The sequence below is a fragment of the Natrix helvetica genome (assembly GCF_964273705.1).
Source record: "Natrix helvetica genome assembly, chromosome: 2".
In the NCBI taxonomy this organism is placed as follows: domain Eukaryota; kingdom Metazoa; phylum Chordata; class Lepidosauria; order Squamata; family Natricidae; genus Natrix; species Natrix helvetica.
In genome coordinates, this window is record NC_138552.1 from 139974963 (window position 1) to 139987561 (window position 12599).

Consider the following 12599-nt stretch of genomic DNA (forward strand, 5'->3'; position numbering starts at 1 on the left):
ACTTGGTTCCCCCCTTTTAGCCGCTGATGTAACAAGTACAGTACAGTATAGTATAGAGAACCACCACCATCGAGATGAAAGAATCTAGAGAGGCACCACCGGGGCTCATAGACACTCCCGTCCTATGACGGCTTCCAACTTCCACCGGAAATTCAGGCTGCATGTCACGCTCTCATCATTTTCCAGCTCTATGTTGCCAGGTGTAGGGAGGAGGTGGAAGAAGAGGCGGCCCTATGAGAGGCGGCGGCGGAGCAGCGCCTCGCAGTGGAAGCGGGAGGCTTCGCCGTGACGAGGAGAGAAAGGGACGAGAGAACGAGTAATGGCGGCCAGTTAGTGGTGGGTGACTGAGCTGAGAACGAGGAGGGGGAGCAGCAGCAGCAGCGCTCCGCGCCTTCGGGCCCTTGTCCTTCGGCTCAGCGGCGGCGTCGCTCCTCGCAGCAGAGGCGGTGGAGTCAGCGGCAGCGCCGCCCTTCCCGGGGTGGCTGCAGTGAGGCCATGGTGAACACCCGAAAGAGCTCCCAATCTCAGCGTCTCTCCGGGAAGGCGGCGGCGGCGGTCCCGGGGTCCAGTAGCCATTTAATCTCATCCAGGACCCGCTTGTCTAGGACTAGTGCCAAAGCGGCAGCGGCAGCGGCAGCGGCGGCCGGTCAGGATGAGGATTCGGTCCGGGTAAGCCGAGGAGGAGGGGGGCGACGAGGGCGAGAAAGAGGGGTGGGCTTGACGGGACAAGCGGGACCTTTTGGAAGAGAGTCCGAAGAGCCCAGCGGCTCCAGTCATTTGACGGGCGGCTTGTGGTGGTGGTTGGGGGCGAAGGGGTCGCCGCCGCAAGAGGAGCGGAGCGGCGTCTCATTGTCTCGGTGCGGCCGTCAAGGTTGGAGTGTCAGCGGCTGGCTCGGGAAAGAAAGGGGGGCTCCTGCTTGAGCGGTGGTATGAAGGGGGAAGAGGCTCTCCCGCTGGGGATGAGGGGCTTCCGAAGCCCCGGGGGGGGGTTGAGGAGGAGGGGGGAAATGGAGGGGGGTGTCTTGATTTGGAAAAGGACGCCCTCGGGTTGGAGAGCGCTGGTGGTTGTGGCGGACAAGCGCTGGGGAATGTTTGCCAGAGGGAGACGTGAGCGGCGAGGGAGCGCTGCGCTCAGGGAGAGAAGAGAGGGTGGGGGGGAGCAGGAGAAGGAGGCGGGCTGCGATTGCGAGGGAGGTCATTTGAGGTAGGGCGACTTAAGAGAGCCTGAGTGTAGCCGGGGAGAAAAAGAAGCAGGCGGTCGTTGCAAGTGGGGGAGGAGGAGGAGGAGAAGGAGAGGCCAAAAGGGACGGCCTGGCGCGGGCGAAGAGCAGTGGCGGAGGGGAGAGGTTTGCGCAAAAAGAGGGGATTTGTCTGGCCTTGAACAATTGACAAGGCAGCGCTACAAGAATATGTGTGGGTTTCTCTCTCTCTCTTTCACCCACATTTCTGTGTCTGTTGTGCCAGGCAGCCAGCTGGGTTTGGAGCAGAGCTCCCTCTCTGGTTGAAAGTGGAAGTGCCATTTGAAAGAAAAACACAAGTGACTTAAAACTGCACCAACTTTAAGTAATTTGGAAGACGGTTGTTTTTCCCCAAACGCTGCTATGTTTGGTATCTTTTTTCAGATATCAATATGACCACAATGAGTCAACATTGAGATGATTGTTAAGTGAGTTTTGGCCCGTTTTTACGACTTTTCTTGCCTCGGTTGTTAAGGCAATCGCTACGGTTAAGCATGGTAAATTAATCTGGCTTCCCCACAGTCTTTGCTTGTCAGAAGGTCACAAAAAGTGATCACATGACCCTGGGACACGACAACTGTCATAAATATCAGTCAATTGACAAGCGTCTGGATTTTGATCATGTGACCATGGGGATGCTTCAGTCATAAGTATGAAAAATGGTCAGTGCTGTTGTAACTTTGCTCACTAAATGAATTGTTAAGTCGAAGACTACTTGTATGCTTGAAATAAATAAATAGACTTATAAGTGAATGTGATAATCTAATGTTTCAGATTAAGTTATACATTTTAATTGAATGTTCTACAGTTTTGGATGCACGTCTCATTTCTTTACCTTGATGAAAAACAGGATAAGTGATTTATTGGTGGACTTTTAAAAATAACTGCTTTTAAATTTTTCATGTGTATGTTAACAGTGTGAATCATATAGTTCAGTATCATTCACATACTGAATTCATATGCTATTTCAATCTTGCAGAGCATTGGGAGAATTTAAAAGCTCTCCTGTGTGTTATAACGAGGGGCCAGTGTGTCTGCAACTTCCATTCAAACATAGGCAACTGTGAGGATCTGTTTTTGTTGTTGATTTCCTGGAAAATCTTAAGGTTACTTTGGCAATGGTTTTGAAAAAGTAGTAACTCACTTGTCAGTTACATTTGGCTAAAACCTGTTATGCACTTAAAGTACTTCCATTATTTTTAAACTAAGTACATAACACATTGCATGTGATATTTCATAATGCAGCCATGAATATTCTGATATTGCACCATAGAAATAAGCGTTTGGAGCTTAAAAAGTAATGGGATGGATGCATTGCATTCTAATTGATCAATTGATTTTTATTTGTGAAAATTTTAGACCACCATTGCTTAATAGTCCAGGAGTTGACTTGTATAATTAGTATCATCAATGTAATGATAATACCTGACCTCAGATCTTTCTTGATGCCCTTGTATAGTTAAACAGTAGGGGTGAGAGCATTGATCTCCGAGGTACCTCACAAATTGGGGGTTCTAGTCTCCCTATTTACTAACACTAACTACAACTGGCCACAGAGGAGAACTATGGTATTATTGTGTTCCAAATCTCACTCTTTTCATGGTCTCAGGATGATAGCCACTAAGAGATCTAAGAAGCCCATTATTGTTGCACCATTCCTAACTCACTTCTACTACAGATCATCAACAGTCAATGGACACAGACTTGGAAAGGATCCAAATAATTTATTAAAACTAAGATCCTCTGTAGCTGCAGTTTTACCACTATTCAGTGGTCTTCCCCTAAAGATGAAGATTGAAAACTGAATCAATATTATCCAGGATGATTGAGTTCAGTGATCAGTTTTTGAAGGAAGAGTGCATGACTACTTAAAAGGCAGATGGAACCACTTAATCTTTCAGAGAAGCCAATGCCACAGCCTGGACCCAACTGCATTTAATTTCCTGAGCCAATTTCATAAAACCAGGGTAGGCAAAGAGTAACAAACAAGTGACCAGCTTAACAGTTCCAAGTGTGCTGTCCATTTTCTCTGCAGTTATGAGCTCCTTCCATGTAACCAAGAAAAACCATGCTTCTCTCACCTTAACTGGATCTGCTCATTCAGTCTAAATCGGAGCATGTTTGTACCTTAGATGCCTAGAGTACTCTTTACTGTGGCCTTATAGAGGGTTCTTAGTTAAATTCCTTTTTGGCCCTTCTGTTTAGTCCTGTCTGATTCTCAGAAACTGCCTAGACAAGTCTGTGCTGTTTTCTTGGCAAGGGTTTTTGGAAGTGGTGTGCCATTATCTCCTCTGTAGGCTGAGAGAAAGTGACTGGCCCAAAATGCAGTCATGTGGGAACTGTGCAATAGTGTGAAGTTTTATCATGGCTAAAAGTACTTTATTGTTCATAAAGCGTTCTTTCTGAGGCTTAGAATAACTTTATTGAATGTACACTAATGAGCATACATTAAAATTTTGGTGCATACAGCTCTCAAAGGGTCACCACCTCCAATATACACTACATAAACAGGTACAAACAAACAAACAAGCACAAAATTATTCATATAACCACATGTACAGACTAGTGGTGGGTTTCAAAATTTTTTAGAACCTCTTCTGTAGGTGTGGCCTGCTTTGTGGGAGTGGCTTGCCAGCCATGTGACCGGGTGGGAGTGGCTTGCTGGCCATGTGACTAGGTGGGGGTGGCCAACTTGTAAAATGTGGTGAAACTCACTTAACAATGCTCCTGCTTAGCAACCAAAATGTTGGCTCAGAAACTCTGGCATTTGAAGCACGCAAGTCTTAAAGCTGTCAAGTTACAAGACCTTTGCACCCCTAACCTTTTAGAAAAAAAACCCCAGGGTGTTCACACTTGACAGCTTTAAGACTTGTGGACTTCAACTCCCAGAATTCCTCCTCACTCTTCATCTTGATGATGTCCGGACGGGCGGGGGGAGGGAGCTGGAACCGGTTCTAAACGGCACTGTAGATTTGTGGAACCTCTTCTATAGAAGAGGTTAGAAATGGCAGGAACCCACCCCTGGTACAGACACAGAGAAACAACACAGTCTAGTTCAGATTTATACATGTACATGGTGAGAAAAACAAATTTTGCGAATTTACCAGATGGATGATATAGGGAACAAAGCAGTTACAGAATCTGGTAGTCCTACTAGAAATATTCCAAAACCACCTCCCAGAGGGGAGCAACAGTAACAGAACGCAAAGTGGGTGTGTGGGGTCTCTAACAATGCTTTGAGCTCTAAGTGCATAATCCTTATAAGCAATATCTTGAATTACAGGAAGTGAGCTTCCTATAATCTTCTTGGGTGACCTTACCACTCTCAGTATGGAGTCTCTGAGGCTCTGCTGCCATCAAACCAAACAGTGATGTAGTTTGTTAAAACGCTCTCAATTGTGCCTCTGTAAAAAGTGGCCAGGACAGAAGGAGAAAGATATGCTCTCCTCATCCGATGCAGGAAATGCAGACACTAGTTTGCACGCTTCACTAAGGATGACGTGTGGAGAGACCATTCAGATAGTTATCTGCCCCCCCAGATACTTAATACTAATAATGCTATAGACTACCTCTACAGCTGCATCCTTTATACTGATGGAATATGACTATGCCAGCTCTTTCTAAAATCTACAATCATCTCCTTTGTTTTAGGTTCTAAATGTTCTAACATTTAGAACCAGGTTACTTTTATTGCACCAGTCCACCAGAGCCTACACCACTTCTCTATAACCATCTTCATTGTCGTCCTGGATAAGACCCACCACTGCCGTATCATTCGCATACTTCCACAATATGATTCGTAGCAGATTTGGCACAGAAGTCGTGGGTCATCAAAGTGAATATTAGTGGACTCCACACAGCCCTGTAAGGATCCTGTGGGAGGTGGTTGTAATTTTGAATGGTAAAAAGCAGTGGTTTACTAGTAAACCTTGATAGAGAAATGTATGTTATTCCTCTTCAATGATTTCTCAGGTGCTCTCAAAATGTGTTACAGAAAGACTGGAAATCGTTATAGAGGTATGAAGAAATACCCTTTTTTCAAGTAGATTTTTGTGAAAATGTCCCCTTCCCTTTTCTTTTCCCGTCATAGCTCTATAACATTCACTAGTCTCTTTCTAATGTTTTTAGGGGGTAGGGTTGCAGTGAGGATAGAAAGTCTGCATCTTCAATTTTTTCTTATTTAGAAAAAACATTAAACCTATATTTGCTTGACTTGGGTAAAATTATTGTACACATCCTAAGTTTTTGTCATTGCCTTTATACTCTTGAGTTTTGTGAGATAACTTCACCCAAAAAAGTTCAAACCTTTCAGTACTTACTTAAATTGAATTTGACAATTTTATATCTAGTATCCCCCTATTTATTTGGTAGAGCCTTTAGAAGATGAATAAGTGCCTACTAAGCAGTCTTGAAATAGTCATTGAAATAAAGAAGAAATATCTCTTGAAGCTATTGGAAGGGGGCGTGGTTATGTCCTTTTTATCTCACTCTTATTGGCGTTAATTACATTACATTGAAAATTGCTTGCTTAATGACTTCAGGCAATGATGCCGTAATGTTTTTGCCTTGTCTGCTTTATCTAGTTAAGCTCTCCCACACCACTGAAACAGGTTTCAAACCAGTTGTGTAGCTTCAGTTTCTACATAGAATAGAATTACTCAGAACTCTTACAGGATTGAATCCCAGCATTTTGTATGTTATTAACAATATAGACACACCTTTGTGTACAAAGTAGGGTGTGACTTGGCCATTATTTAATATTTAATATATAGTTATTTTTCCTCCAGAACTCTTGTTTCTTATTGTATAGAATATATCTGAAGTTTCTGAAAGTAATAACTAGGTTTGTATGGAATGGTACAAACAACCTGCATAATTGCTGAAAAAAATGCAGGGATTTATTTTATGTATGTTTTGTACTGTCACATACAATTTTATTTCCTGTGTTACATTCAGAAACACCATTCTGTGCACTTCAGAGGCCCTGTGACAGTGTGTCTGTAAATGGAGTGGAGAAATGGTGTTGATCAGCTCCTCGACTTGTTTTGTGGACTGGTGATATCAAGGGTTTGGAGCATAATGGAGAGAAGCCTTGGTCCATGATATACAGATAGTCCTTGATTTATAACCACAATTGGGACCAAAATTCCCAATTTGCTAAGCAGGGTGGTTATTAAGTGAATCACAGCCAATTTTACACCCTTTTTTGTCATACTTTTAAGCAAATCACTGCATTTGTTAAGTGACATTAAACAAATCCAGCTCACCCCTCCATTGATTTTGTTAGAAGCCAGCTGAGAAGGTTGCAAATTTTGATCATGGGATCATAATGTCTTTGTGATGGTCATAAATGCAAGGACCAGTCGAAAGTCAGTTTTTGCAGTGCTGTTGTGACTTGGAACAGTTGCTCAATAGATGGTTGTAAGTTGCGGATTACCTGTAATTATTTGCGTCTCCACATAGTTTCTTGTTACTGAAATATGGGGGGAAAGTTCTGACCAAGACAGGGCAAGGACTCCTGACATTCTGCTTGTATTTGCCTGGAACAATTTCTTTAGTGTGATACTTTCCCAAAAGGGCAAGACTTCCACCAGCCAAACTATTCAAAGTTGTCCTGTGCATTCTTATTGAGGGAAATAAGAAAGCAATCCTCTTGGAAAATTAGTTTATTACCTGCGTTCAAACTCTAAATTGGATATCAGATATTTTTGAGGAGAGTTCCTTCTCTATACATAAGTATGAAACTTAGAAAAAGTGTAAAGTAAAAGTCAAATATATAGTGAGTTAACACCATAAAAGTCAATATAGGAAATCAATTTGCAGTAATTTAAATTTTATTGGCTTAATGAGATCATTCTCAATTTTGATATTCTTTATATAATTCTTTAATTCATGTTTCAAGTCATTTTAATTGTTCATTTAAGCTACTTGTTTAAATTGGTTTTAATTTCCTTTTTTAGGCTGTATGAATGGCTTTGGCCTAGGGCTGAAGTGATAAAGTATAAATTGAAGTAATAATAATAAAATATTTGTTAATATAAATGTTGGCATTTGGAACCACTTACAATGGAAATCAGATTGGCTCCCTCCCTGATTGCATTAAGAAAATTCTGTAGTGCATTTATAATGCAAAATTAGTCATTAATGCCTATATTGATTCAACATATGAGTCCATTATGTTTTATTGATAGTAGACATTTTAAAATTAGGCTACTGTTGATGTTTCAGTAATTTTCTACATGTCTTGTAAATCACTAAGAGATGCATTTGATCGTTGTGAGATATAAATACAAAACAAATAAACTCAAATCTGATTTAATCCCCAGAAAAAGGTATAGCAAATTCCTCAATTTCTCTCATACTTCCTTTCTAGAATTAGATTTACAGTTTTCAGATGAGGATGATTGCTATTATCTGAATAAGAACCAGTTCTTCCCCCTTCTCCTGAATTGGAGAATATCTATCTTGAACAGTGTCATGAATGAGACTACTAACTGTTTGCTTTCTCTCTCTCTCTCTCTCTCTCTCTCTCTCTCTCTCTCTCTCTCTCTCTCTCTCTCTCTCTCTCTCTCTCTCTCTCTCTCTCTAGAGAGATGATGGTAGTGATGGTAGTTTGAGTGATAGTCATATATCTCCTCCAGCCAAACGTACCTTGAAACATGCTGATTCTGTATGCAAAGACAAATCAAAATCTCGCAATACTGGACAGCGAGAGGAATGGAGTGTCTCAACTGGTCAGTCCCGGTAAGCATATTAAAGATTTTAAAAACCTGTCTGTGTGTGTTTGTGTGTGTGTCTGCACGTGCGCATCTGCGTGTACTCATACATACACAGTTTTGATCATTTTCTTAAAGATCTTAAATTATTGATTAATGCAAAATCTTTATTCTCTTAAAATAAATGTTTCTACTGCTTAAAATAGCCTCCTCATATTGTGTTCGATTCCAGCCTATGTACTTACTAAAATCTATTGTATGCTTCAGAGAAAGGGAAAACTAAATTTGGGGTGTTATACTCCCATCCCATCTTTCTCATCATGTGTAATTCATCATTACTAACTGATTTTAGCCAGATATTCTGACTTCATGCATAAGTGCATGAGGTACAGCTTGTTCCCGCTTCCTCCCTTCTCTCCCCCCACTCCAAACTTTATTTCAGATGACAAATTTTGTTTGTGGGAAAGAAAAAGAGCAATTCCATCTGTTGCTTACATTGAGACATCTGGAATTCCTTGTGATTATAGTACAGTTTTGTCTGTTCCGTGCATATAGTATTATGTTAATAGGTTTAACTAGTTCCATGTTTTCTTCAGCAATAGAAAGCATTAGCCATGTTTGTTTCTGCTACAAATTAATAGCTTTTTTTTGCTGTTAACTCCAAATTTGACCTGTGAGATTGATCCCCAACAATTACATCGTTTAACCAATGTAACACACACAAATTAGGCTTTGGAGTTGAATTGACCACATATTATTTATGATTCTTTTCAGCATGTGTTACTTGTTCTGCAGGGAAGAGAACAAATGTTACTTTAAACAAAAACAAAACAAAGTATAGAGTTGATAGAGGTAATACATACATTGTTAAAATTATTGTATTAAGTATCTGGAACTGCACAAATGAATGCTAATATTTCTGATTCCCTACTTTAAAAACTGAAATGAGACAATGTCCATTTCAAGAGGACCATCATGCCTAATGGAATTTCCATTATTTATGAACATTTAAACATGAATTGTGTAAAGTCAGAAGTGAAAGGCTCATAGATGTTTTTAAAAATGTCACTGCTAAATATTATTTATCTTGATAAATAATTTCCGTATTATTTATGCTAATTAGATCCAATAGCTAAATATCCTTCTATTTTGTTGTTTTATTGCTGAGAGAACTAGTTTGGAATAATGATGGTGGTGGTGATGTATATACTGCCCCCAAGAGAGAAACATGAGAAAATCTAAGTCCCCCCTCCTCCTTTTTTAAAAGCCAGCGTTCATATGTTTTAGGCAAGAATTCTACAATGATACATTTAAAAATACAATTAGTAATTGGTCTCTGGAAAGGAAAAATTAAGAGCTCTTATTTCCATGATGAGCTCTAAATCCTGAATTTTTCAAAATTTGTTTATATTCTGTATATTTCTGAAGAGGCACATTGTATGTGTGTTTCCTGATTTCTGTTGCAAGAATACCCATTCACTTCTCTTTCTCTTCTGTTTTGATTGCAGTAATACTTACAGTGGCAACATCAGTTTAAAACTAGCATTCATCTGCAGTATTGGCATGGAGGTTAAACTGGGAAGAGGGTACAGGAAGTCCTCAAATTATGTTGAGTTGCTTAATTACCAAAGTTATGGCAGACCCCTGAAAAGCTGCTTATTGCCTGTTTTTTAAGTTCTGACATCATGTGTATGCGCACGCGCACCCACAGAGACACCACAGTCACATGGCCACAGTTTGGGCTCTTGGCAACTGGCCCTCATTTAGTGCTGTTTGCAGCACTCCACAGTCACGTATCTGTGATTAAAACTTTTTTTCTGGGAGCCAACGTTTACTTCTGTAAATGTTGAACCCCATAGCAAACAGTGGGTTCACTTAACGACCACAGTATTTGCTTAACAACCTTTATATTAGCCTTACAACTGCTTCTTTCACTTCACAACTGTTGCATTCGCTTAATGACCATTGCACACACACACAAAAAGTCAAATCAGGGTTATCCTATGATGAACTGCTTTATGATTGACACAGCCCATGGCCATAATTGCCAGGCTCAATTACAATCATAAATTGAAGACTACTTGTACAGAAAAGCATGAAAGCTTTGGTGCTGATATCCCAGTTGATGCTGGGTTTAATGTAAAAATTATACCTGTGGGAATTTGTGAAGGCGAATTTCCTAATTATGGCAGGGCCATAAGAGCATTCACCTGAATGTTTTTACAGGCATGTTTCCTAGCTTTGCATCAAAACAAAGATTTCTTCAGTCTGACAAGATTTATTATAGCATTGGTGATAGGATATACACATACATCCAATGATGTACTGGAACAGGCTTGTATTGCTCATGAGAGCCTATTATTAATTTTTTTTTAGAATTTTGCAAGCCAGTAGATAGCAGACCTGAGTTGCTGTACCTAGTATTGTGTCAATCAGCTGTTAGGCAGCTAGTAGTGCAACCAAGTGAATGAAGCCAGCAGAGCCAGCTGTTATGCATTTACCAGCATAGATATATATCTAATCCTCTTTTCATTTTAACTCCTTAGCTATTTTGGAATGTAAATTATTCAAAGTTTTTACGTTACAAGTTCTTTCTGTGATAATATTGCATTTTGTAGTAGTGGCTAAAGCATATTAAAATGAAAAAAAAATTCAAGGTTTGGATTATTGCCATTTTTCATCTCATAATTGGTTTAGTAGATATTATTGTTCTATTTGTAATATTAGATTAGTACTATTTGTAACATTCATTTTAGTTAGCACTTTCCACAAGTGGAAAGTCCCTGTTATAGGTAAGTACACAAAATGGAAGGGGAAAAAAATTCTTAGTCAGAATAAAACAATCCCATTTAAATACTCTATTAGAATATTCTTGTATTCCATCTTTGAATTGAAGAACATTTGAAAGATGTTGATTGTTCCACAATAGGAAGCAGTACAAAAACAAAATAAATTTCTTTACTCCTTTATTTTTTTGTCTTAGAACCATTTAGGTCATTAGGTTGGGTGGTAGGTAAATTCACAATAGGTGAATTTGCACAGGTTCAAGTCAAAATTCTAGAATAAGAGTTGTTTCATTGACCTAGGAATACTCAAACTGCAGTTTGGAACTCTGAATGGTTTTTTTTTTGATCCCTATCATTTTATGTAACTTTTGCTATAATTTAATTTAATTTAATTTAATTTAATTTAATTGATATCTAGACCACCCCCTCTCCCCAAAGGGACTCGGGGCGGTGTTACCGTTCAAACTAAAGAAAAGACATTTAGCTGTTTTTGGTGTTGCTAAGAACTAAACACGTTACTTTCTATTTTGTATTGACTGAGGTATGGCCCTATTTCAGCTTAAAAGTATTTTGCTTTCTTTTCAAAGAAAAAAAATATAGACTGCATTATAGCACTGGAACATATAAACTGATCAATGTAAACTAATTAAAGTTTTCTTTTACAATAGAAATTTCAACAAACAAATGTTTGCATTTGAAAGCATTTATCATTTTAAAATACACAGATGGGATATAAATAGTTTTCATATCACTTGCAGAGTTGAAATTATAACAGTTTATGTCCAATATATACTGTATTTTTCAGAGTATAAGATGCACTGGAGTATAAGACGCACCCAGGTTTTGAAGAGGCAGTTTTTTTAAAAAAAGTAGGTAGGTAGATAGAGGGATAGGGAGGGAGAGAAAGAGAGAGAAATACGGTAGGTAGGTAGGGGGAGAGAGTAGTTACGTAGGTAGATTAGAGAGAGAGAGAGAGAGAGAGAGAGAGAGAGAGAGAGAGAGAGAGAGAGAGAGAAATACAGTAGGTAGGTAGGTAGGGAGAGAGAGTGTAGATAGGTAGGTAGGTAGGTAGAGGGATACAGAGAGAAAAATAGAGAGAAATACAGTAGATAGGTAGGGGGAGAGATAGAGGTAGATGGGTATATAGGTAGATAGAGGGAGAGAGAGAGTAGGTAGGTAGGTAGATGTTTCCTGGTGTATTTATCCATGTGCTGGAGAAGGAAATAGCTGACAACCTGTAGCACCTAAAACTTTGTTTCTGCTGGCACAGTACTTGATCAATGTAATTCTCATCAACCACTTTAAGCAAACAGCTTTCCGAAAGGGAAAAAAAAGTTTTTGCACTCTGCAAACTTCCCCAAAACGACCCGTTTTTCGCTCATTTCTGCCCTCCCCAGCCCCCAGGAGCTGTCTGAAAGCCTCCATAAAGCTATGCATGGCCATTTTGGTGAAGGGGCAGAGCTTCAGGAGGCAAAAAAATGCTGTATTCGCTGTATAAGACGCACCCAGATTTTCAGCCTCTTTTTAGAGGAAAAAAGGTGTGTCTTACACTCCGAAAAATACAGTAACACTTGAGAATAGAAATAATAGCAACATTATGTGAATTGTAATTTTAATGCAACAAACTAATTTTCCAAATTAAATTGTTCTTAGGTTAACTTCTCAATCTGGTGCTACTCTACCAAATGGTCGTAGTTTATGTAAGTACTTCAAAATTAAATTGCTTATTCTGATGCTTAACATTTTTATATTTTTAATGTTCTTTCTGTCTCCCTAACTTTTTGATATGCTATATTACTCTGTTCAGTGCAAAAGTGTAAAAAAAAGCTATGTTCATTGTTTCATGACCAAGTAGCCAC

At 39.6% G+C, this 12599-nt stretch overlaps 1 protein-coding gene across 4 annotated transcripts in view; it reads left to right on the plus strand.

Moving 5' to 3' along the window:
• Nucleotides 1–179: 179 nt before the first annotated feature.
• The window catches only part of ATAD2B (ATPase family AAA domain containing 2B), a gene marked incomplete at its 3' end in the record, with an annotated part of 78566 nt that continues 66146 nt past the window's right edge, over nucleotides 180–12599 (plus strand). For 2 of the 4 annotated variants that reach the window (XM_081943301.1, XM_081943302.1), the window contains exons 1-3: nucleotides 180–669; nucleotides 7828–7982; nucleotides 12394–12440. In XM_081943301.1, the coding sequence (XP_081799427.1) occupies nucleotides 496–669; nucleotides 7828–7982; nucleotides 12394–12440 (376 nt within the window). In that variant the 5' untranslated portion in view covers nucleotides 180–495. The remainder of the gene's footprint in view (nucleotides 670–7827; nucleotides 7983–12393; nucleotides 12441–12599) is intronic. The other 2 variants (XM_081943299.1, XM_081943300.1) reach the window with 1 other exon arrangement.